At 45.6% G+C, this 25,362-nt stretch overlaps 1 protein-coding gene across 3 annotated transcripts in view; it reads left to right on the forward strand.

Annotated features, from left to right (window-relative positions):
* The window catches only part of ENTPD1 (ectonucleoside triphosphate diphosphohydrolase 1), a 31,727-nt gene that overhangs the window by 1,837 nt on the left and 4,528 nt on the right, over positions 1-25,362 (forward strand). For 2 of the 3 annotated variants that reach the window (XM_083843244.1, XM_083843242.1), the window contains 4 exons: positions 22,334-22,467; positions 22,866-22,983; positions 24,047-24,197; positions 24,887-25,046. In XM_083843244.1, coding sequence (XP_083699370.1) covers positions 22,354-22,467; positions 22,866-22,983; positions 24,047-24,197; positions 24,887-25,046 — 543 coding nt within the window. In that variant the 5' untranslated portion in view covers positions 22,334-22,353. Of the gene's footprint in view, positions 1-10,415; positions 12,304-22,333; positions 22,468-22,865; positions 22,984-24,046; positions 24,198-24,886; positions 25,047-25,362 lie in introns of those variants that run through there. The other variant, XM_083843243.1, reaches the window with a different exon arrangement.

A 25,362-nucleotide genomic window follows, 5' to 3' on the forward strand; every position in this document is an offset into this window, starting at 1 on the left:
GGCGGGGCCGGCGGGGGCTCCCCGCCTGCAGCCCGGAGCCGCCCGCAGCGCCCTTGCCGAGCCCGGCGGCGCTGGGAGCGCGCTGAGAGGGGAAAAGCAAAAAATAATAATAATAAAAAAAAAACGCTCGGGGGAAGGTGATGGCTGCTGGTGGGGAGAAGCGCTGTGCTGCCTGCCAGGGGCTCTCCCGGCTTCAGCTCGGGGCCAGGACCGGCTCCGGAGCGCAAGGAAGAGGAGGATTCCCCCCGGGGAGCCCTCTCGCCTTAACTGCAGCGCCAGGCAGCGCTAGCTGAAGATGCTCATTGCACAGTTATCTTTTTTTTTTTTTTTTTTAAGGTATCTATCTTGTCCCGGGGCTTGCATTTTATAATCAGCCTGCTCGGCGCACGTAACATGAAGCATAGCAGCACTAGTCGCACTTAACATTTGGCAGAAACATTTTTCCAGTTTAGAGTCTGCTTTTGTCTGTCTGGACGGCTTACACTATTTACAGCAACTTCTGCAACACGGGCTGTCTTTCTGTACTGCTGACAGTACTGGGCGCTTTGTGTGGGGCTTTTAAACACAAAGCAGGATCGCAGGCAACGGGCAAGTAGCACTAAACTGGAAAAGGATCTGGGCAGAAACTTAGCCACTAAATTGAGTGAGAAGCCTAGGGATTAACAGTTTTCACTATTTTGATAGTTTCTTATTCAGTACTAGGCATAGCCTTTCGGGGAACAACAGCCTTACAACAACAGGGAATCAAAAAGTGATCTTTTTTTTTCCCCTCAGAATAAACAAAATGGAAAACTAGACCTCTCCAAGTTTTTAACATCATATAATGTAATAAATGGTGTTTGAGTGGAAGAAGTTTCTCGGTCTGACCTAAATCAAAATTTAAAGCAAAGACTGGCAGAAGTGGGGGGTTACCTCATTGATTTGTGCAGTCATGAGTGAACATGGAAATATTCAGAAACAATTTGCCTCTGCTGAGAAAGGAGATGATAATAGCTTTGAAACCAGTCTTTAGAAAGTTTCATTCCAGAAAGGAAATGTAATGCATGAACGGAGATGCCTTTTCCAGTGAGGTGAGGAATCACAGGGAAGAAACTTAGACGGTAACTGATACAGCAAAGACAACTGAATGAGCCTGCATTTAAAAACTGGGAGTTTTGGTGAGAAGGAAACTGACAACTAGTGCTTGAGCTGGTTCTGGAAAAGGTGGTGATGGTGTCAATGGGCTGATGTGCAGAAAATGTCAGTGTGCTTGTAAAGGCTTAGTGGAAATTGTTGTAGTGAATAGCAGAAATTCATGGGAGAAGAAAGCAGGAGGCACCATTTTTAAAAAGGCCTCTTGAGCTGTGTTTCCCAGAGGCAGCAGTCAATAGTCTGAGCGCAGGGGAGTCCAAGGCAGCCAGTATCTATCAGCCAGGAGGAAAGTTTCCACCTTGAAATGAAGCACAAGCCCACTGAGAGCATATCCTTTCATCAAAAAGGTATTACTACGAGGGGGTGTCTCAGCGTGAGACAGACCTGTTCCCCTGCAAGTTTTGTCCGCAGGGACTGTAATAGGCTTGCAATGCTGCACCTCAGCTGAAGGAGAGCTGCGTTTTTAGCACTGGTACTGTCAGCTCTGCCTTGAAATTTGGATCAATAGGCTAACAGGCCAAGGGAGAAATTATCTTTGGGTTGCTACAGAGCAACAGATGATATCTGTGATCAGTGTGAATGCCTTCTTGTGCAGTCTTGTAAAAGATGTAGAATTTAACATAAAAGGTACTGAACTGAACTGGAAGCAGTAACTCTGTTTTGGAGTTCCATGTACGTGTTGAATTAATTGCTGCTGTCAGAGAACCATTCTCTACGGACCAGTGATCGTTCCAGCATGGAGCAGTAAAAAGCACAATCTGAGGGGGAAGAAATGTAAAGGAATGTGAATGAAGATTGCAAATTCAAAGAATACACACCAGCTGGTACTCCAAAAACAAGAATAAGCATGAGTTTTGCTAGTTCTCTGAGGGCAGTGAAGGTAGCAAATAAAAGTTAAAACAAGTAAATGCAAAGGAAGTGGAGAAAGAGGAAATAGAGAACATCTGATACCACATACAAGCTGTGAATTGTGGAAAATTATAATTTTCTCCTGACATCTTTATTTTCTTTAAATAAAATCAGCAGGACCAAGCACAATTCAAAGGAGGCATTCTGTGTGTCTTAGGAACAAACTAATGTACATCTAGCAACTGCATAGTCATTACGTAGGTGGAGAACATAAGATTTTAATGATACAGAAAAACCCACAATGGTGGTGGTTAAGTACTTTTCAAAATTTGGGTTTGGGGTGGTAGATGAATTCTGATATGAATGGATGTTTTGTGTAGTATAACTAAGTAGCCTGTTTTGTTCATTTAAGATTGGGGGGGGATAAAGGTTCATAAAAATTTGAGATTAAATGCAAGAGAGCGCTAGGGAAATCACAGACAACAGGAATGAGGAGGAGGATGTTGAACCAATATCCCAGGTAACTGTTACCAATTTAGCCTGATATCAGTTGTAAGTTATTGGGGAAGTCTCCCCACTGATAAGTCTTAGTAGGTAGTTTGATTATATTCTTTTGTTTTAGTAGAGGATGAGACTTGCCAGAGTAGCGTTCAGAATAACATTATTGTGGAAATGGACAGTACAGGCAAAATGAATAATGGGAAGTAAAGCACCAAGAAGGAAACTACTTATCCCAGATGGAAACAAACCTGTGAGTTCATGTGGTCCACTCAAGCGAGGTTATTAATCTGTGTCCTAGAATGGAGATAGTCCCAACTACTAGAGCCTGCATCAAGAACTTTAAGGATTACATTCCCTTTTCTTTGGAACTCTGTGGCTGGGCAATGCTTTTATAAGGGATAAAGCACTCCAAGTAACTTTCAAGTACCCAAGTACTCCAGAGACCTTGCTTTCTTGAAAGTTTTTGTTTGTTTACTTTACAAAGTCAGCTGACTTACAAAATAGATGTTAAACAAGACTGACATAATTCTCATTTGAAAAAAAACAGTCTGTGTTTTGTCTTATGTTATCCCTATTAACATCTTCTGGATTTCTTTCAATTGAGGCTGAAGGCCTACAAAAGTTTTGGAAAAAATACTCCTAAAAATCAAGTGCATGGTGAATACATCTATGCTGTAAGTTAAGAAACTCCTAAAGCCCGAGTTCACTGATAGTTTGGGAACCACCCCACAAAAGAGGAACTGGAAGAAGAAATTTCCCTGGCTGGCATTTGATGGCCACGGAGCGGGTTATGAGTGTAGGACTGGGAAGGCGAATGGTTCTTTCTGAGCTATTTTCCAGTGAAGTATTTGCTCTTATTTTATTATAGAGACGGCAAACATGGTTGCAGATAGTAAATACAAACCTCCCATGCTTCAACTTCTCCATAGCAATAGATACATTTCTGACTTTATTCTGATTATGAAAGTCTCCTTATGACTCTTCAGCAAAGAATGAATTAATGGATTAAGACCTGGTTAAATGACAGACCTCAAAAATATTTACCAAGGGAAATCATGATTCAACAGCTGTGTTTGCAAAGGTATTCTGCAAGAGGCCTGATAGGGTTAGATACTTTCAATAATCTAAAAAAAAATATTTAAAAAAAATCATTGCTGATTTACAGATGGGGCTTGTCCGTGCTAGGAGGACCAGTATAAATACCAATTAAGTCAGAGGAAAGTCTAAGCCAAGAGTGGTTGGGAAACATAAAGAGCAAATAATAGGCTTCAAGCCAACTAGTAAAGCACAGCTCATGCAACTTTGGGAAGAAAGTTGGATATTCAAATACTGAATAGGCTAGAAAGATTTCCTGGAAGTTTTGTTTGGGAGAAATCTGCAGAGGTGTATGGGTATGCTTATGTGTGTGTGTGTGACAGCCCTAACTCAGTTTATTTATGGTCTTGTATGCATGGCTGCATTGCATGGTAGAAGGAAAAAGTTGTTCTCTATGCAAACTTATTGTGACCATGCAAACCTGTGTTTGCTTCTCCAATTGTATTTTTACCAGAAACACGTAGGAAATGCTTAAGGAATTTCTGAAGGAGAAAGAATAAATTTCAGGCTGGACACCTGAAAAGGAAAAGGTTACAAGAGCTTTAATTGATAGTTTTTGGACTTTCCTAGGTTGTTTAATTGGCTTAATATATGGTGCAAATACCATGCCTGGTCACATTCCTTCTTTTCCCAAGAAATCTTTGCATCTTTAGCACAGTTTGGTTTGAGAGCAACTAGCAAGCCTGATTTTGCAGTTAACACCCCTGTTTTTACTAACCCAAATCGTCCAGTGCTCACCGACCGTTTACCATGAAGCTGGATCTGATTTGAAGTGGGTTGAGACAGGAGTCAGGTTCTCAGCTTGGAAATGATTTGTTTTGGGGGTTAAGATGTGATTAAGGCAGAAGTGTTTAGGCTGAACCTGGGGGTGAGCTGGATGATGCTGAGTTGACACTGGTTGAGGAGCCAGTCCACAAGGGATTGGTGTTGCTTGAGACCAATCAAACTTAAATTGTAAAATTCTGTATTATGTTCACAAGAGAAACACTTCAGCTGATTTTGTGAAAGACAAGTTAGATAAGAATACTTCTTAAATTGTACTTTCATATATTTTTGTCAGGTGGATGTGAGCACTGGTTTTCTCTCTCAGCTTGGTGGAAACTTCTCTTTCCTGAGCAGAGATAAAGTTTTACGGCAGGCACTTCCAGTATGCTTGTGTGGGGAAGAGCAGAGCCCAAGGCTGCACTTCTGCTATCAGTGTAGTTTGACATAAGTCTATGCTGCTAGATAGAAAAGGGACCTGTCCTTGTCCCTAGCCTTGATTTTTATTTTTTATTTTTCCCTGAAATAACTCTCAGCTTCTCTAACTTGAATGCTAACGCCAGCTCAAGTGAAAGAGGAGGAGGAGGCAAGGGTGAAAGTCACTCGGATCAAAGCTATTGTGAGGGCTCCGCTGTAAGACCGGGTGTGACACAAAACCAGCCCTGTGCTCTGAAACAGTGCTGCATTAGCAGTACAAATTAAGAAATGAGTTAAGGGAAAAAGTGTGAGAGACCAGATGGAAAGGAACAAAGTCGGCTAAGTGCGTGCTGTGCAAATTCAGCCGCTCATGTCCTCCTGTGCACCCACTCCCCCCATCCTTCTCCATGGGCCCCATCTCCCTGCTCTGCCATCCCTCTGTCCCTTGTGTCATGCTGGCTGTGAGCTGCTGCTCCCGTGTTCAAGGGTGAGAGCTGGTCACTGCAGTCAGTGCTCGGCCAGTCCCAGCAAAGCTGCAGATGCCTCATCTTCCACCTGCTATAGCTCTTGCATGAACCCTTTTTGGGCTCTTTCTCTTGGGAAGAGCTTCCAGGGAGCATCTGCAATGCTGCTTTGCTGTCTGCCTTCACATTCCCCTTGTAATGTCAACATATTTTGTAGATAGTGAATAAGTCTGTGGTAGGAGATGTGTGCCTAACAGCCTGTGCTGTCCTGTGCTGCTTGTGACTTTCATCTAGCTGCATGCTACGTCCCTGCTGCCCCAACAAAATAACCCTTACACAGTGCCTTAGTGGTTCACAGGCTGAGACTTGCACCTTTGATCAAGCATTTATAATTTGCACAAATAGAAGTTAATAGCTCTTAGCTCAGTTTATGTTTTCTCCTTTTTTTTTTTTTCTGATCCTCCTGAGAGCCTCCTTCCTGCTTGTGCAGGGTGGTGAGTGCTGGATCCTCCTCAGGGAAGAGAGTGAAGAGGAAAATCAACCTGTTTTTACAGAAGAATGGGAGTTGTCTGGTTTCTCACTCTCTGCAGCTTCTCAGCTAGAGCTCAAATCGTAACTGGCCTGTGAGCTTTGCATGCTGCCTGGAAAAGGTGACTCAGCAGCTGAGGACATCGAAACCACTTCTGCCCCTAAGTTCACACCATTTTCACGCTGTGCTCAGAGGGCTCCCAAGACAGCGGAGTGACAAACTGATGTTATGGCCGTTGTGGTTTCTATACATTAACCAGCGGTGAAGCTGCAGCTGGGGTGGGGGTGTCAGCAGCCTCTGCTCTCTCCTCCCTGGGCTTCGGCAAGAAGAGGAAGGCTCCTCCAAAATTGAGGGATGGGGAGAAATGTGAGCCTCTGCAGCCCAGCTGATAGATGAAGTCCACGGTGCACATGCCAAAGCCCAGAGAGCGGGCACATGGTGGAAGCAAGGTCAGAGCTCCTGTATGGAGCATGGATTGGAAGTGGGAGCAGATAAGAAAGTGGCATTTGTTCCTTGGATGGAAATCTTCCCTTCCTCTTATCTACTCTTTGCACAAATGGCACGGGGCAGCTCTTTCCGTGGAGGACATCTGCTCTTGGCCAAGATCAGCCCTTAACTGCTGGCTGCAGCAGCTGTGTAGGGATCACATTGCAGAGATGCAATTTTGCCTTGAGTTGAATGCACCCAGTAGGTTGATCTCCAGCTGTTTAGTCTTGCTTTCCTGAAATAGTATAGGAAGCTTACTGGTTGTTAGTTTTGTCCGAGACTGCAGTAAACATGAAACCAGCCTAAGCTGAAAAGAACTTTAATTTAGTAAAGCAAGCGATCAAGTTCTCATTTGCAGAGTTGGAAATACTGGAAGTAGTAGAAGTCATAAGACAAAAAAAGAAGTTCCAGCAGTGTTGTTTAAGACTTCTTCTGTCATTAGAGAGAAGTAAGGCCTTATTTTGAAATGAATTAACAGTTTAAAGAAGAGAAAAGCATGTGGTTTAACGCGGGGAATTGGGTTAAGCTGTCTGCCCTGCCCATTGAGCAGGGCACTCAGTCCCCTGCTCCTTTCCCATGCTGCTTCGTGATGCCGTTAGCACACTTGTGGCTGTGTCAGCCTCACCGGAGAACATGGCCTGTCTGAAGGGTAGCTTGGTAGAAAATTTAAAAAGAGTCTGTACTTGTACACGTGGAAGATATAACACTGGCAGAAGACAGGCAGGATAGTCCCTTTTTGTGACAGAGCGCACGGGTGAGTTATGCCAATTGTGAAACTAAGCCTTTGTACTTCATCATAAAAATAGGGTTTTTTACAACAGAACCTGGCCCCATGCTATGAACTCCTTGTTAAAGGCAGTAATTTTGCAGTTGCTTTTTAGGTTACAAAGTGTGTCTCTGCTTCAGAGACTAGTAATTTCTCTCCCAATTTAAGGACCTTTTTGTGTTGTGGCCACTTGGTGGCTGTGAGATTGCAAACTGGATCCCGTCAGCCTTGCTGGGAATAGATACCTTCTGTAAATAGTGATCTTAGAGAGCCTTTCTACCCATTTACCTCTCAGGAAACTGCAACCATGAATGTACATTGTAATATGCTGCAAACCGCATCTCAGGAACTCTTGTTGTGGGTGTAGCAGCTAGTCTTTAGGTTTATTAGCATTTCATAGAGATTACATATAACACAGGAGGACTGCTGTTAGGTAGTCCATAACTCCTTTATGAAGTAGTAAATAACTCTTTCATTCTCCTGGCTTCTCCTGCCTCCATCCCTGAAGCCAGACTGGGGAGGAGACCAGAGGAATGCGTTCTTTCCAACTATGGGGCTCTGCTGCCTCTGTTTCTCTTCATCATGCTTCTTCTAACCTAAATGACATTTTCCTTTTCCCACACTTGTATGTAGCTCTGCTGGAACATTAAATTTTGTAGCATGAGTCATTTGTGTGTACTTTACTAGGCCAATAATCCCCAAGTTGCTATTAGTGTGATAGAAAACAAGAGAGAACACACCAAAACAGTGGAAGACGAGTTCAAGAGTAGGTGTAGATGAAGCGTGTGCTGCTCCTGCCTTATACCCTGGGAACTCTGCCTGGGTGGGAAGGAGTGTGCTGTGAGAGCTTCCCTGGCAAGTGGATGGAGGTGGTTGGAGGACAGAGCATCAGGGTGGCTTTCTGCTGCTCTCCTGTGCTTTTTCCCCGTCTGGACAAATGGGACAAATAGTGCTGTGATACGTGCATGGGAAGCACTGAGACAAATTCAAATATTATGGCTTGGTATTAGGGAAAGGCTGACGTACAGTGTACAGAAAAGCCAAGTATGGTGGTTGGCTCCAGCATTATCTGTTTGGTGTTAGCTCCCCTCATGTTCTGAGCAGGCAGGACTGCTGAAAGCTGGAGTCATGTGTGAAAGCCACAGAGTCAAGGTGAGCCTGGGAGCAGTGGAAAGCAGTGAGACAGCCCTGGCCTTGTGCGGCGTCCGTCTGCTGAGAGAAGGCTGTGACATGAGCATGGGAAAATGTCTGTGCACAAAGGCCTCCTTGTGTGTCCTGCGGTCCTGCTATGGGGTAACTGCAGCTATCCTGGCTGACCAGGAACTGTCTAGGAGAAGCTGATGTTTGTGCCAGCCCTGCCGTGTTAGCCTAGTGACAGAACACCACCAGCAGGGCTGCATCGGTGGCAGCGGTCTCACCCCGCACCATGCCGCAGGTTGCTTGTGCCCTGGTGCTGCCCTGGGCGCTGTGTGCTGGAGCACAGAGCTGTGTGCAGGAGCACGGCCTGGACCCACCACCTGAAAATCTGCCTCCTTTCCTCTTGTGCTGTTATTGGGGTCACCTGCAACCTAGCCAAGACGAGCAGACCTTTTTGCTGCCACAGTGAAGGTCTGGGAAGCACAGATCCAGGCACGGCATGCAGGTGAAGAAGCAGGATATTAACTGTCCTGAATGACGCATGAACAAAAGTGTATATAACAGGGCTGGATGAAGCAACAGAGCAAGGGCTCAAAGCATGGTCTGTGCTGATAACCAAGGATGTGACTGAGTGCAGTAAAGCTGGATAAACATTGACAAAGGTGGCGTTTGTGACAAGCCCTGCATCCTGCACCCTGACAAGGGATGGCCCATCAGAAGGAGCCCTGCATGCTGATAAAGCCCCCGTGCAGATGACTCCTTGAGACAAAAGCTGTGTTCCTATAACAAGATGATAGTGAGGTTGCAGCACGTCCCCTGTGCACCACCTCCAGTTCCTGCAGGAAGGCAGGCTGTAGGCATAAAGAAACCCAAAATGAGGAAACAGGGAGCCTAGCTGGGGCAACCAGCTATCATGGGGTACTCAGGAGCTGAAGTAAGCAAGGTTTCAAGGCACAGAATTAGGTCCTGAAGATGGCAAAAGACCTGCACAAAGAGGCGTAGGTGCCACTGAGAAGGAACCCAAGGGATGCAGTGAGGACACTTGGCATCTGGCACCCCCGGTCCCACGTCACGCGGGATCCTGCCAGACCTGGACACGTGAGTACTGTGGGAACAAGTGTGGAGGAGGGAGTGAGTGCAGCTGAAACGATTTTGCAAAACATGCATCATCTTTCTGTTCCGTAAGATCTTGCGCTGTTGTTATGTTATCATAGCCGTACCATAGCTATGCTAAAAATTATTCCGCTCTTAAATGAGAAAAAGATGTGAAACCTTAGATTGTTTATAACTGGTTTATAATGTCACTTTGGGTAAGTACAGCAGAGTTTAAAAAGTTTGTTTCGACATGATTAGCGGTACAAAAATGTAATCACACCAAAATTGAACTTTGACCTCAAAAAAAACCAAAATTGATTATTGAAAATTATTTGGCAAAAATATTGGACAAAAACAGGAGGGGAAGGAAAGATGTTAGATCCTTTCAGTAGCAGAGCAAAACTGAAACTTCTCACCAGCTTTTTGCCTTCACCATTCCCACATGAACCAAGTTGTTTTCCAGGGTGTCTGTACGAAGGGTGAGCAGGTCATGGCCCGGGAGGAGACCCACTGCTGGGAGTTATCTGAATGGGCGGTGTGGGGAGCCCAGCCAAACAGTTCCCAAATGTTGTCAAAGCTAGGACTCCACGTCTGCTCTGAGCAGCCCCACAGACATCCCTGTGCAGAGCTGCTGTACAACTCCCATTTCTCCTTCAGCCTGTTGCCCCGTAGTTCCACGTTTCACATCTCCTGAAGTAAGCCCACGTCTCTTTGGAACCAAACCCTGTTTCTCATTAATGTTGTCTTTCTGAGTATCTGAAGTTTGAATTGTTTTTCTCGTGTTTGTCTTTTCCACGTTGTATTATTTCTTGTGTAGGATGGTTTCCGTAGATACGATGGGTATTATTTATCTATCCTCCCTGGCTGTACAGTTCCTCCCAGTGCAATTTACCATTTTTATTTGAGGCCTTTGTTTCTTCATCCATATCAGTGATGGTTTTAATGCTGTTGTACCATATCCTGTCATCTTGATATGTTGCCTTATGCTCTTAAATGTCATTCAGTCCACACAATAGAACCCTTATCCCAGCCACTTAAATTTTTAAAAATGATACATTGCATATCTATTTTAGGGAATTTATACTTGTAATTGCTGGAAACTTCAGCTCTTCTCTGCTATGGGTAAGTCTTAAACATAACAATGTTTTGTTATTCTTTGTTCTCCTTCCCACTTGAGAAATGTTATCAAAGGAAAAAGTCTGGTAAAATGTTCGGGACTATCTGAAAGCTCAACCAGCACTGGATAGTATTGTTTGAGACGGTTCTCACATGAATTTTCCCTCTCTGTCTTGTTTCTACTTTGTTCCAGAGGAAAGTGGATGTCCTGGATTGCAGAGGTAGAAGTAGATGTGAGTCACTATTTGGTATTTAGTGGTGAGAAAGTTGACCACTATCAGTCTTCCCAAACAGCAGCAGAAGCCAAGAAAAATCTGTTCACAGCATAAGTTAGAGCTTTCTTCTTCAGGGCACTTCTGTCCTTATCTGGCTATTTACTGCGCAAGCAGCGCTGTTCTGCTGATTCAGCATCACAAGGAGCAGCGCCAGGGCAGCTCCAGGCCACACTTAAGGAATTACAAAGGAGACCATTAGAGTCACAAGTTTTCTCCTTAGATGATTTATAAACGGATTTGTTTTCTTTCTTGCTCCTTTGTCCCAGAGCTGTTAATAAATAGCCTTTTAAACCTCCTGCAGGAGATGCAAGGAAAGAAACCCCTGCTCAGGCCTCTTTTGTGCACACTGGAGACAAGTGCTGTGGTTCCAGGGGACCTCCAGTCCCGGAGGGAGAGCCCTGCTCAGATGGGCTGGGGCAGGGAAGGAGCAGACCTCTGGCTGTTTTTGTGGGGGCCCAGCTGTGCTGGCTATTCCTGCTACACAGAGGCTCTTAACGGAGCCAGCTGGTGGCTTTTTTCCATACTGGAACTCCGTCCCCTTTGCTGCTGCGAGCGTGTCTCAAGCTCTTCAGCTGAAGTAACCTCTGCTTTGTTGGCTTTTGATGGTGAAAGAGTATTGATGTCTCCGTCCTGGTAGGCACCTCTGGTCAAAGAGGCCAGAGCATGGAGTAGAGAGCTGGAGGCAATGTCACTGAAAAGCTCGAGGACTTCCCTTCTTGCACCTCCTTCCTGCTCTTGCTTCTCTGGGGGGGATGTGGTGAGAAGTTGGAGCTGCACCTTCTGTTTGTGGGCCAGCCCCGGTACGGTCTGTGCCGAGGTCACCCAGAGCAGATCATCGTGGTTTAACGCCTCTGTAGCAGCCCCTGGCATGCTGCGTGCAGACAGGGCAGCTGGGGCGCCTCTCACAACAGCCCCCTGTCCTTGTCACTGCTGTGTACCCACACTGCCTTATCCAGAGCATTTTGCATTTGTATTTTGAACTGTTTGAGACAAGGATGTTGTAAAAAAAAAATATATATATATATGTATTAAAATATTATAAACTTATATTAAAATATTATAAATGAGTTTCTTTTCCTAAGCCTGAATCTCCCTGGGATTCACAGTATCTCCCTGTAATAAGTAATCTGAACTTTGGAGGCTGATGAGTTCCTGTCCCAGACCGTTCATCCAGCAAAACTTATTTGCTGTTTTGTTCCACAAGGCCCTAGCCTTTGCAAAGTGCAAGGCTTCCAACCACGAAAATTTAGATTTGTATTTAACTTCTACTGTTTTCTCAATCTGCTTTTTATTACCTTTGCAACCTCAAAGGAGAAGTTCTTCCTCTTCCGCTTGGACATTTTGCTGAGGCCCATGCCCCACTACGGGCTTTGGTCCCTTGTTCTTCCCATTGGCTGTCCTTAAAAATACCACAGGGTAATTTGTTTCCTGCTATTTGAAATGGAAATAGTAGCAGCATGAGGAACAGAGCGTGATATTCATGCCAAATATCATGAGCTGAATTCTCCCCATGGTTTGTGGGAATCCTAGTTATTAAAGCTGACCTCTGAGAAATCAGTATATTTTTCCACAAAGCCTAGACAGTGGAGGCATTCCTCAGCAGGAGACAGAAACTATCCCAGCTGTTCCAGCGTTGTGTTTTGCAATGAAGAAAGGAGATAGCAGTGCTGACAGCTGGAGGTAAGTGGGAGAAGCTGGAATTAAGTAGAGATCAATCTCTTTCATGCATGCAGTCTTAACCTTTACTTATTGAAGGGATGCAGTGAGGCTGCTGCCCTGCCTTGATAGCAAGGCACCTCACACTTTATCTGCTAGAACTAGTTGCAAAGGAAAGGCCACTACAGTTTTTGGGTACTATGCAAGTTAGGGCAGGAAAAACTCACTCATAAAGTGAGTTTTTATGATAAAGTGGCTTTGCCAGCAGCTCTTCTCTCTCCTGGAGCACTGTTCATGCTTCTGCAGTTTCCAGTGGCTTTTGGTCCCGAATGGGAAGTGAAACTTCAGGAGGAAAGCTGGTTGCTTTGCTGTGCAGAAATGCTCGGGAAGCTCTGGTTTTCCACGTGCCTGTTTGCATGCAGCACTGTGGGTAGCCATGTTTTTGTTGTGGAAGCTGGGGAAGTAAGCCACTGAAAAGCGGTAGTGGTGCTCGATGTGCAGGGCAATCCCAGGAATCCGTGATTCAGAGGAAAAACGTCCCTGAGATGCGGCGAGTGTCTTGCAGCCTCAGCGTCTTTGAGGCGGGAGCAGCTGCCAGTGGAGAGGGCAAACAGGGAAACTGGTGGCTTTTAGGAGGGCAGATTTTGACACTGGGGAATGCACAGAGCAGCACGCTGTGGGTGGCGAGGGATTTGGATGTGTTTTCTCTGTGGTCATTTCCCTGCCAGAGCCTCCTGTTGGGAGGTAGCAGTATCTACAGTGCTCAAGACTGTTTTCTAGGAAACTTCTGAACTTTCTGGCCCAATATGGTTATTTTTGGGGTGGGAAACAATTCTTCTCAAGGCTGTTTCCCTTGTTTTGTCGTGGTAACTTCTGCATCATCCTAGTGCAGGGAGGCTGATGAGCCTGGGGAAGGGTGGGCTGCACTGTGTAGGTGTTGCGACTGTCACGCCACTGATCTTCCTATTAAAGTCTCCCGATTAAAGCAGTGGCCCTGCTGTGTTTACCAGCAGCAACAACAGGTAAATGGTTGTAAGCAATAGATCTGCGGGGCTGAGCTGGGAACCAACAACCAACGCCGAGCGGGTGAAGGTGAGTGCCCGTTATCAGCCAGGATGCCAGAGAGGGGCAGTGACTGCCTCTGTAGTCAGTTACATGAAAAGCTGGTGTGATGGCAGATGTCTGTCAATGACACGGTAATTCCTCAAAACCAAGGGTGATAATCGTGTAATTTGCAATGCATTGCTTCCAGTGCAAGGGTAATGTATACAGGCCCTGTCTTGATAGAGAAAGAAATATTGCTTTGAGAGTTAAGAATTATTATGCAAGTAATAGACATCTGTTCTATATTAACAAATAATGCCTAGTAGCTCTTTAAAGAAGTGGTTTTCCAAATTTAAAGTACTTGAGCTGAATCAGCTGAGGATTTAAAATAATCAAATAGGAATGCAAGTCAGAGGAGGCTCAGGGGCGACCTTATCGCTGTCTATAGGTGCCTTAAAGGAGGCTGTAGAGAGGTGGGGGTTGGTCTATTCTCCCACGTGCCTGGTGACAAGATGAGGGGGAATGGGCTAAAGTTGCGCCAGGGGAGGTTTAGGTTGGATATTAGGAAGAACTTCTTTACTGAAAGGGTTGTTAGGCATTGGAATGGGCTGCCCAGGGAGGTGGTTGAGTCACCATCCCTGGAGGTCTTTAAGAGATGTTTAGATGTTGAACTTAGTGATACGGTTTAGTGGAGGACTTGTTAGTGTTAGGTCAGAGGTTGGACTAGGTGATCTTGGAGGTCTCTTCCAACCTAGACGATTCTGTGATTCAGAAGCAGCCTATTAACTTACCCTGTTCCCCAAAAGCCTTAATCTAACAGTTGAAAGTTATGCTAATTTAAACAAAAAATCCTTGAGAAATATGCGTGTTTAGAGAGGAAATAAAAAAGGAAGCTGACTGCAATTAATGCAAATTCAAACTTAGAAGATTTAGAAAATGGTCTAAAGAAGCATAAGGAAAAAATTATAGCCAGAGAGTTGAGAACAGCAAAGAATTGAAAGATGTTGAGCACAAAAGGAAGTCTAACGGGAACACTGGCCCACTTCAAGTCAGCAAATTGGAACTATCAATAATAAGAAAACTGAAAGGTGTCAGTGCTTCATGCTGCTTTTTTCCCTCAAAGAAAAATGAATGTCTTCACATTGTGTGATAGCCAAGTACATTCAAGCGATAACTTGGGTGATAAGTTTTGAAGGGCAGGGTAAAAAAGCCATCTTGAATTCACTAGGTATTTTCTGATGAAACTTCAAGCTTTGTGGTTAATAATAAATTTTCTTCAGTTAAATTATAGCTTTGATGGGCTGGTAACACAAATTAATGCCAGAAGTTGTCTGGTAGGAGACGGATGTAACTGCTAACAGTTATTTCTTCTGATTTGAAAGCCTCTTTGATGTGTGAATCCTAAAGAAAAGAGCATAAGCAGGGTCCAGATTTAGAAGCCTAGCAAACATCGCATAAATGTGAAAATTAATTGTCGAAAGGTCACTGTGTCGGCCCTATTCTACCACTTGTTGATTGTATTTGAGAATATTCAGTATCTCTGTCTGAGTGCCGGGACGTAAGCCAGCAGGATATCTTCCCATAGAGGGACGATTTAATGAGCGGGGGGCGCGGGAGCTGTGATGTGGCTGGGGAGGCGAGCAGGGCTGGGAAGCCACACGCACCAGATGTGGGAAGGTCTCCAGCCAGGGATGGAAGGGGTTTGTTGGCTCCCGTCCATAACGCCCCGACGTGGCTCCCCTGTCTCACAGCCACGCTGCGGTTCCAGAGCTCACAGGGGACGTGGGAGTGCCCCCGGCACTGAGCCCCCCTGTGCCCCTTCCGGATGCGCGGGCGGCCGCGGGCAGGGAGAGGAGGGCCCTGTGTGCTGCCCGCTCCTTTGTTTCCCTCTCGTGCTGCCACTGCTCAGCTCTTGCAGCCTCCAGCACTCCCCAGCAGCTCTCCAGGATTGCAGTATGCTGCTTTTTTTTTTTTTTTTCCTGGAAAACAGGGCTACTCCAAGGCATCCCGTGCAGTTTCCCAGGGTCATGCCCCAGTCAGGACTTGAAAAGCAGAAGGAGGATGAGGTGCTCCCATCTGGAGCAGTGCTGTACATGTGGGCGGCAGGGTGTTTGTCGTGGCTGGTTTAGGTCTGGATGTTACCTAGAGCCCTACTGGGGGAGGAGATGAGACTTATTCGAGCAGTTGCAGCTATATCCGATGAGGATGGCATCCTTGCTGCACTGGCCTTTCCTAATGGCATGGCTTTTGAATGCATCACCCTGCTTTTGCTAATCCTCAAGGAAACAGATCTGGGAGAGAAGTCCAGGATCTGCTCCTGCCTTGAGGCAGTCAGCTACAACAGCACTGAAAGATGTTGACCCAGCAACCTTATTAGCCACCTTCCCTATGACTTATTCATCCTCACCATCAGAATTAGCTTCCTGATACCTAGCTTAAGCTTTGCTAAAATCCTTTTTCTTCTGCTTTTTATTTGTCTGAAGACAGTTATTGTCTGAAGACAGTTAATGTCTCTCTTGCTCTTCTTTCTAATCTAAACAACCCAATTCCTTCAATCTTTCCTCATAGGTCAAGTTTTTAGACCTCTGATCTATCTATTTGGTTCTCTTCTGGAGTTTCTCCAAGTGGTCTACGTCTTCCTTGAAAGGCAGTGCCCAAAATTGGGCATAGAACATCATACGAGGCTTTACCCCTGTTAAATGAAGGGAAGGATTTCTTCAAACTGCTATAGCTGCAAGAATGTTCTCTCTGGATGTGCGCCTTAACCAGTTGTTCATCATGCTGTCTTTGTGCGATGTCTATTTTCTAAACGTTATATTTGTTCTTGTCCTTACTAAAGTGAGTTGGATGGGTTCCCCAGGCATGTTCTCTGTTTACCAAATTTATTCTGAATTCCAGTCCTATTCGTCAGTGTGCTTTTACTCCCAACTTGGTACTATCACAAATGCGATAGGCGTGTTCTTTATTCCATCTCCCAGCTCACAAAACACACACACGGGTACATGGCAAAAACTAATTAAAGTTCTTTGTCTGGTTGCATAGTCTAGATCTGTACAAGCCTGCTTGTTTTTGAGATCAGTAGGTAGGGCTGTGCACTTTCAAAGCATCAAGTGTCTCTGAAAAACTCCATAAAAAAAAAAAAACCACTATGGTTAATCAGTTTGCTAGGATTTTGGTGTTTGTATGTCAACATTTATAAGTACTTCATCTGGAAAACTATAATACAGTAAATATGCATTTTAAATTATACATAGCACCACAATGAGGGCCAGCTCTCACACCAGTATTAAAGCCAACATCTTTGCCATATGAATAATTAAAACTTAAAGCAGAGCTCCCCATGCTATTCCACGTAATGTCTGTAAAAGTGGTGTAAATCCTGGTCTGGAGCTTGAATTGTGATTTCAACATGTTCAGTGTCTTGCCTGGTATTTTGAAAGAAATGCTTCCAAACCAAAGCAATTGCATACAATACTGTATATGGGATTGTGTCTATATGCTAAGACGAACCCGAGCCTCTTGCCAGCCTAAGAAAAGGCTTTTCTGAAACATGTGGTTCACATTAGTTTGCAGCAAAATATTCCTCAAACCCCGATGTGAGCTCAGCAGCCTCACCGTGTGTGCAATTTAGCCTGACAAATGCTCATTTTCCCTCGGCAGAAGGATAACGTATGTACCCCATATGCACCGTGGCAGAACAGCAGCACTGCCTGCTCCCATCCCCTTTCCCTGCCATCACTGCAGGCAGAACTTCAGAGACGTGAGTTCTCACAGTTTATAAACGGGCGGGCTGCGTTGCCAAAGCCCCTGTCTGCAGGGCTGTCTGGTGGACTGGGTGATGTTTCTCTGCAAGTGCCTGACCTGATGGATGCTCCTTGTGCCCAAGCTGCCCATCTTTTGCCACCAAGCCTGTCACCGGCTCTGCGTTCATTCAGACTGCTGTGGGATTCAGGCACCCTTCAGCCATGGGCTCCTGTGCCTTCAGATGCTTCTGGCTGCAGCTGGCAGTCAGGCAAGCACATCGTTGCTCCTCGCTTTAAAAATACGGTAAATCATTCATTTCAGCCTGTTCTGTTCCCAATTTGTCAGTCAAGTCTGCCTGTTTTCCTTTGACAGGTTCTCAGTGCTGAGCTGCGTTTGTGATATGTTTGGGTTCAGGAACTCCGCGGGCTGTGCTCCTGTTATGGGCTACGGGATCGCACGAGCACCCAGCAGGTCTCCCCCAAAGACTGGACGTGTGCTTAGGAAACCAGTCACAGGAGAGACTCCCAACAGGCTGCAGCAGCAACGTGGGTGATCAGCAGCAGAGGCAGCTGCCAGCTGATGGGCAGGATTCAGTGTGACGCTGTCTCAGTCTGTCGTCACTGCAAGCCCCGTGGGCGGCAGGCAGTGTGCCTTGGAACTCCCTTTCCTTGCAGCATGAAGAATAGCTAATTTAACTAAATGCAGTTAAACGTGGGTTTGCTAGGGTGGCATAGTAGAGGTGTTGGGATGTCTCATCGCTGGCTGTGATGGCAGGTGATTTGTGTCTGAAGTGGGGATACCTAGCTTAGGCGTGGGGTCCCCACCTTGCTTCAGTTAGGTTGGGACTGCAGCGTCTGGTGTAACTGGTACGTTACTGGACAAGGCTGATCTCTCTGCAGATCTGGTCAGGGATGCTTGAGAAAAATAAATAATTCTATATGTGGAGAAGGGCTGCTGGACTCTTCAGGTAGATGGAGAAGGTTAGAAGGACACAATCCAGAGGGGACCATTATTTATACATTGGTTAAGAGAAAATTGAGGAGGAGTGAGACTTGCTGAAGTTTTGAGGCAGAGGTGGACCAAAGACAGAGGGATTAAAATGGCAATAAATAAAATGAGGCTGAAAATGAGAGTGTTTCTGGCCATGCGAATGCGTGCTGAGAGCACAAGGCGATTGTGAGGAGCCAGCACGTGTCAGTGGGGCACTTGTGTGGCAGAAGGGTTATGGCCTTACCTTATAGCCTCTTATGGTCCCTTCTATAACAGGCTGAGTGTGGGAATCCAAAGGAAAGAGCAAACACCGACTTCAGCCTTACCCCTGTTAAAAGCACCTCTGCAAGCAGTAGGCTGCCTGATTTCTTGTAGCGTTTGTGGCTAAGTTGTTTTTGGTGAGAAGGGAGCAGGGAGGTGGGCAGCCCTGGCCATGAGTGACATCTCCTGGCTCGCAGGGCTGCCAGTGGCAGTGGGATTTTGGCTAGAGGAACGTTTCCTATTTGTCTTGAGGCTCTGGGAGATGATGGGGATGATCCTGCTCACTTGCTGTCGCACAGAGCTGCCTCCCACGCTTGTGCAGGCCTTCCTGGGTTCTTCACCAAGAGCAACAGGGTTTCTGCAGCAAAACGGCTGTCAGCTGAAGAGCCTGCCAGCATCGCTCTCCTTTGATAGCTAACTCAGGGACAAAAAAAGATAGCAGACCTGTTTATGTTCTGAGCCCCGCCACAGTCACTTGATGGAGCCGGTGGTAGCCCCTACAAAAAAAACAGAGAGACCAAAATTAGAAACAGAGATGCCGGAGCAGCTGGGCTGTGCTCCAACATCTGGAGAGTGCTTCGTGCCTATGTAGCTGGACAGGGCTGCAGCACCAGGCAGCTCCGAGCTTTGGGGTGGGGAAGAAGAAAAGCAGCGTATAGTTTCTATGCCTGCTTATGGCCTTACATGATTTTTTTTTTTTATCATCGTTTACAGTGGGGGCATGATGGGAGAAAGCACAGAAATGTGTCTCTGGTTTCTGGCTGGGCAGAGAGGCAGGAGGTCGTGCCTGCTCACTCTTTGGCTAAGGAAAACTGCTGGTGAAGAAGTGCTGGGGTCTGGCAGCTGCAGAGGTGCTGGAGGGTGAAGGGCTGCCTTGCTCGGTGTTTGCACAGCTTACAGCAGCAGGGACACGGTGCAAAGGAGCTGGGGAGGCTGGGGAATGAGACAATTCTCTAGGCATTTGAAGAACCTGCAGTCGTGTCTAGAGCTGATGGTGGAAACCAAGTGTATAGGAAAGGGAACTTTTGCAAATACTTCACCTGTCTGAGCAAACTGCAGATGTTTTATTTCAATTGCATTAAATTCTTTATCTGGACATGCAATGTTTTTTAAAAAAAAAAAAAAATCAAGTAATCTATATGCTTATAAAGTGATGTTTGGCAGGTATTGTTTTGGTAGTTTATCCTCTGCGTTATGCTTATCATTCATACTTTTTCAAGTACAAAATGTTTCAACAAAGTACTATTTGGTAGTGTAAGAGGTCATGCAGATGGATGCCTTGATATGGGATACAACGATGAAATCACTGTCTACAACCGCCAGAGCCCTGACAAGGACTCGTGATGCTGAGTTAGAATTCAAGAGGCGAAAGTCATGTTCAGAGCTAAGGAAATAATATGCCTTGGAAAAGAAATGACTAATCTGAGGTTGCAGGTGGGATGCAGAAAATTATGTCTCTGCCTACAGGCAAGGGATTTCTCTAGCTGCTTATTGAAAAGGCCGATTTTGGTAGGAAAATTATTCCTACTTTGTTGCTAATACCACTGCTTCCAGAGTGCTGCTGCTAAAAAGATACAGCAGACAACAATACCCATCATAACAGGAAATGTGAAAGTCTTAGAACTGGTGCAAAGGCACCCATTCTTCAACCCTAGGACTGTAATCACCAAACAAAGCCATTAGTGGCTGCTTCTAGACAAGATCTCAGAGTAAGGGTGGCAACGATTACATGGATTTGCCATGCAGCTGTCAGCAGCAGTTTCCGTTTTCAGCCATACTATGCAGCTAATTATACGTTCTATCATCTGCTTTTATTCATTTTTTAGTGTTAAAATTCTTTCTGTTCAATGGACATGCTCAGTACATTCATAACCTGAGCCAACTGTCTCCATCGAGAAGAAAAGTCTCCCAGCTGTCACACATTGCTGTTTCTAATCAAGTCAAGCCATGAGTTCTGGGGCCCTTTTGAATAAAGCTGTATAAAACGCATTCTTCCCTCCTACTGTCTGGTATGTGCACTAGACTGTTTTTTTAAGCTACATTCTTGGAGATATTGGCAAGCATGCTGTGCCTCTAACAGGCACTCTTAAAATGTGAGCATAACAAGCTTCCAAATTTCAGTTAGCCTCGGCAGATTTACATGTGAGTGTAATGAGAGAGTACAAAACTCCAGGTTAGCATCAGGTTTCCTATGGGGAAAGCCTGTGGGGAGATTTTCAAAACAAGCTCTCTTGGCACTTTTAAGTTCCATTTTCTTTAGCTGTATGGGGAAGAAATGATTAGTCTACAGATGTAGAGATTCCTGGAGCTCCCTTGCACCTTTTTCAGAGAAGTTACCCCAAGTGAACTGATCCTAGGATGTTGGATCATTTGTAGGGTTGGGTAGCCCTTTGCATAGTTCTGGCATCTGGGGCTAGCATTTGTGTGAAACAGAGTGGTTAGAAGATGATCCTGTTCAGAACTTGAATACTTTTCACATTTGCGTGCATGATGTGGGGTGCCAGGATGGTTTTCTACTGATCCAATATTGCCTAAAGGGCTGCAGAATGAATGACCTCTGGAACTTAAGTTCTGGTGTGCAGATGCAGAGCAAACGCAGTTGCTTCATTTTCTTGGAGTGTGAAGTTAGCGTGAAGATGGTTGATGTGGTTGCCTGCACAGAGGTATGGTCACCCTGGATAACTTCTAAACATCTTCTAGAGCACTTGTATATAAGGAGAAGAGAAAACAGCAAACCATGTGTGCAGTAAGAAAATCAAGTGCTTTTGAATATGAAACTTCAGTGTGGATAGAAGTGGATTTCATGTAATAACGGGAACAGGTATTAGAGTGCCAAAGCTATTCGTTAGTTGTAACTGTTGAATTTACAGCTAGGTTATAAACTTGGAAAATATTTTTGCTAGTACCCTATCTAGAGCTTTGTGTTGCGGATTGTATTCTATTAAACAATACCAAAGTGACTGAGCCTAAGTTGTAAATTGAAATTTCCATTGTGGGATATGTGAAGGAGAAGCCAAAACAGAAAAATGTAGTAGACAGCATTACGCTAGCCACTAACAAATGCAGATATATTAAATCTGAAGGCTCAAATGCCATATCAGTTGGTGGAAATAATTCAGAACCATAAGTAGCTTTTTTTAGAAAACTGTACTGTTACCCATGTATTTTAAGCCACAAAATATTAATTTGCTGGATAGGTCATAGCAATTGTATTGGTAACAATTAAGAGATCAATCTACCACAAGTTCTGCAAAATGTGTGATTTTTTTTTTTTAAACTGTGTTATGCCAGTTGTTCAAATACAGACTATTCACCATTTCACCATCACTGGTCTTTTGAGGAATGTCATTAAAAATCTCTGTAGGTTTCTTAAATACCCTGTGGAGTACAGATATTTTCCGTATATCATTGCCAAGGTGCAGGACAGTGCTGCTTAAACTGTGACTGCAACATACCGAAATGTTAGTGTTAGACTTCCTAAATGCATTACCAGTGACAAGGATGCTGTAAATTCTCATCAACATTGTGAAAAGCACAACGAAGCATGACATATACTATGACAAAGTATAGCAGGGGTTAAAGCTTTTGGCTCCACAAGTTTGTTTATATATTAGCAGTCTGATGTTGTTTCAGCTTCTCAGAAATTACTGAATCAAATGCAGAGCTACAGAACAAGCATGTGTTTGTCCAATGCAGATGCGTTTTGTATATGATTGCTCAGCCACCTGTGGATATCTCAAAGACAGGTTAGCCATAAGGGCATCTTGAAAGTTCTCCTTCATCCCCGCTTGGCCCATGGAGATGCGTCACGGCCTGTGAGAGCACATCTGCAGGACACCAGGGTCAGGCTCTACATCGAAGAAATCCCACGTGAGGACACAGAGAGGGAGATGGAAGCAGGGATGGGCAAAGGCAAATGCTTCAGAGCAGAAGGGGACTGCAGGAACGTGTCTGAAGATTTTTGGGGTGAGGTAACATGGGGCACTGGGTTACTAATGTGTTTTTCCTGCTCTAGTCACAGGTACCAAACCAAAGATGTCCTGGACAAGAAAGATTCTACTCGTCCTGGGATTCCTCTCTACTTTGGCTGCAATTGCTTTAATTACTGTAGCAGTGACCCAAAACCAGCCACTTCCGAAGAATACTAAGGTATTACGAGCTGGAGCTTTTATAGGAAAACAAGCCAAGTGGAGGTTTAGGTGCATGGGGCTCTGGGACGAGTTGCTGTCCTTGCTGGGTCTGTCTAATCTCTCCTTCTGGCTCCATGCACCTCAAGCACCTTCTAGTACAACTTCCTGGTAGGAAACAATATGACTTCACAGGGGATCCTCTTCTAAGCAATCATTCCCGGTTTTGCGACTTGTCCACTCTCATTCCCTTTGATGGAAGCTTTGAACTGAAGCACTGCTGAGAAGAGCAGTGATGTGGCATGTGGCGCAGTTGCCAGATCCACAGTTCATTATTTCTGGTCCCCTGTGCGTGAAGACCAGCACACGCTGTGTCCAGCCCTGGCTCAGATGCGATGACAGGATCTGTTTTGTCCACAGTATGGGATCGTGCTGGACGCAGGGTCATCCCACACTAACCTGTACGTGTACGAGTGGCCAGCGGAGAAGGAGAACGACACCGGGGTGGTGCAGCAGGTGGAGGTGTGTAAAGTCGAAGGTAAGAGGAGGAAAGGAAGCATTGACAGGGGCACGGGCTGAAGAGATAAGGTAGCCAAAGGGTGGGGGAGAAGAAATTTGGAGGAAGGGGCCAACAGTGATTGTTATCTGTAACATATGGGCTCTAATGTATATCGCACTGCTTCCTGCTGAGAACTGCATGTGCCTGACCTTCTTGAAAGGAAAGTTGGGTCCATTTTCCTTCTGTTTCGGGATGTACAGAATTAAATGCTTTTTGGAAAGAGCCACATCAATGTACTAATAACTAAATTTAATTTCTGCATGGATCTCTGTTGAAGTGGTGCTAAACCGCAAGAGGGGAGGGCAGGATTTTAGCTCATTTTAAAGGCTTCTGCACAAGCTGGGCTCATGTGGCAAGGTTGCTCAATATATGCATGTCATTGTTTACTTTTTATAATATTGAATTGCTGTGTAAATAGCAATTTTATGATTTATGGAGGCATTAAAGAAAGCCCAAAGGATACATGTAATGAGGAACAGAGGAGAGGTGGTGTCAGCCTGCCCTGGGCCGTTTCACCCTGGCCACAGCACTGGGGAGCGCCCTGCTGTCACCAGGCTGTGAGAGCTGCTGCAGTGTGCACACAACGTGCAAACGAATCACATTTTCCCCGGGAAGGCCCAGTGTAGCAAAGGGTCAGGCATCTTCAGGCTCAGATCCATGACCTACAACCAGGCAGGAGCAGATATGAGCCTGAAGATGTCCAATTTGTGCTAAACAAGTCTCGTGTCTCACCACAGCCCTCATCTCTGGCTCATGGCCTGCTCCATGCAGAGTGGAGGCAGCTGCCCAGTGCTGCAGCCATCCCTGCATGTGTTGGGCTTCCTCGTGGCTCCTCGCTCCTTTTGTAGGGCCCTGGCTGGCCCAGAAGATTGCTGCACGTCAGAGAAAGGGCTGGTGCTGTAGGATTTCCAAAACTCAAATAGAGTAGTTGAACCTGATGTTGCTGCATGTGATAGTTAAGCGGTTTAGCGTACGAGGCTCATGGCAGCCCTCTGGGGTTATGCTTGGAGTTGGTGCAGTGAAGTCTCCCCATTTCTTGCAGGCCCTGGGATCTCAGGTTACTCCCATGACACGGAAAACGCAGGCCACTCTCTGCAACAGTGTCTCCGACAAGCACAGGGTGTGATTCCCTCAAAGCAGCACCAGGAGACCCCCGTCTACCTCGGAGCAACTGCCGGCATGCGGCTCCTCAGGTACTGCAGGGCTCGCCCCCTTCCCCTGCACCTCAGACCATCATGGATCCTTGCTGGGGGCCTCTGGGGTGAAGTCCTTGGAAATGCCACCAGTTCACGTTTTGCCCAGATACCCCCCTGCTGGCCTCTCTGGGCACGGGAGGATGCTCAGACATCCTCCACAACCTAGTATTTATTAGGTTTCACTCAGGATTTTTGTGCCCAGCCACATTGTAACTCCTCACACGCCTTGACTCTGCCTGAGACTAAGTCAAGCTGAGATAACTTTATAATCATATCTCCTTCTTTAATTCAAATTTGTGATTTTCCTGGGGGTGTCCCCAACCTGTTACCTGGCTGGGGCAAGGAGCTAATCTTATATATGTATTGCCTGGGAAAACTCAGGGTACGAGAGGTCATGGAGTTCTGTGATGGTAGAGCAAGAAAAATCTCCCTGATGAATCCTCACCAGGTGATCTGCAGAGCTCTGCTCCAGGTCCTGCTCTCAGCTGTGGGGTCTGTGTCAGAGCTGGTGGCAGCTGTGTGACAGAGAGGGGCATGGCCAGTTACAACTGGATGTACCCATATGAAGGACTGTTAGGTTATAACTGATGCTTTTGCTGGGGTTTTGTAGCCTGCCTGCTCAGAGTAAAGCCCATAGGCTGCAGAGAACTGTCAGAGTCACTCCATCCTTTCTTCCATTTATCCAGCTTGGAGAACAAAAATGCAGCTGACAAAGTCTTGTCCTCAGTAGAGAAGACGCTGCGGTCAGCTCCTTTCAACTTCCAGGGTGCCAGAATCATCAGCGGTCAGGAAGAAGGAGCCTATGGATGGATCACCATTAACTACCTGCTGGGTAATTTCAAGCAGGTATTGTATCAATGGCAAGACTGTGTTTGAATCATCAGCTGGCAGCACATCGTAAATCATGCCTTGCAGGAGGGTATTGTAGGCACAAACTTTCAGGATGCTGCATATCTTGCCTCAGCCGTTACTGGAGTCAGGCTTAGAACATTGAAATAAACAATCAACACGTTCAATAACTTCCCTTGGGTACAGCATCCTCCTCACTCCCTGATCTAACGTATTTCTGTGCCTGGGTGAATATCTGCAAAGTACTGCTATAACTTTTCAGTTTTCAGCTATCAAGCTTATAAACCATCTGGGCACTGAAACAGTAAGCTGA

The sequence above is a fragment of the Anser anser genome, assembly GCF_964211835.1.
Source record: "Anser anser genome assembly, chromosome: 7".
In the NCBI taxonomy this organism is placed as follows: Eukaryota; Metazoa; Chordata; class Aves; order Anseriformes; family Anatidae; genus Anser; species Anser anser.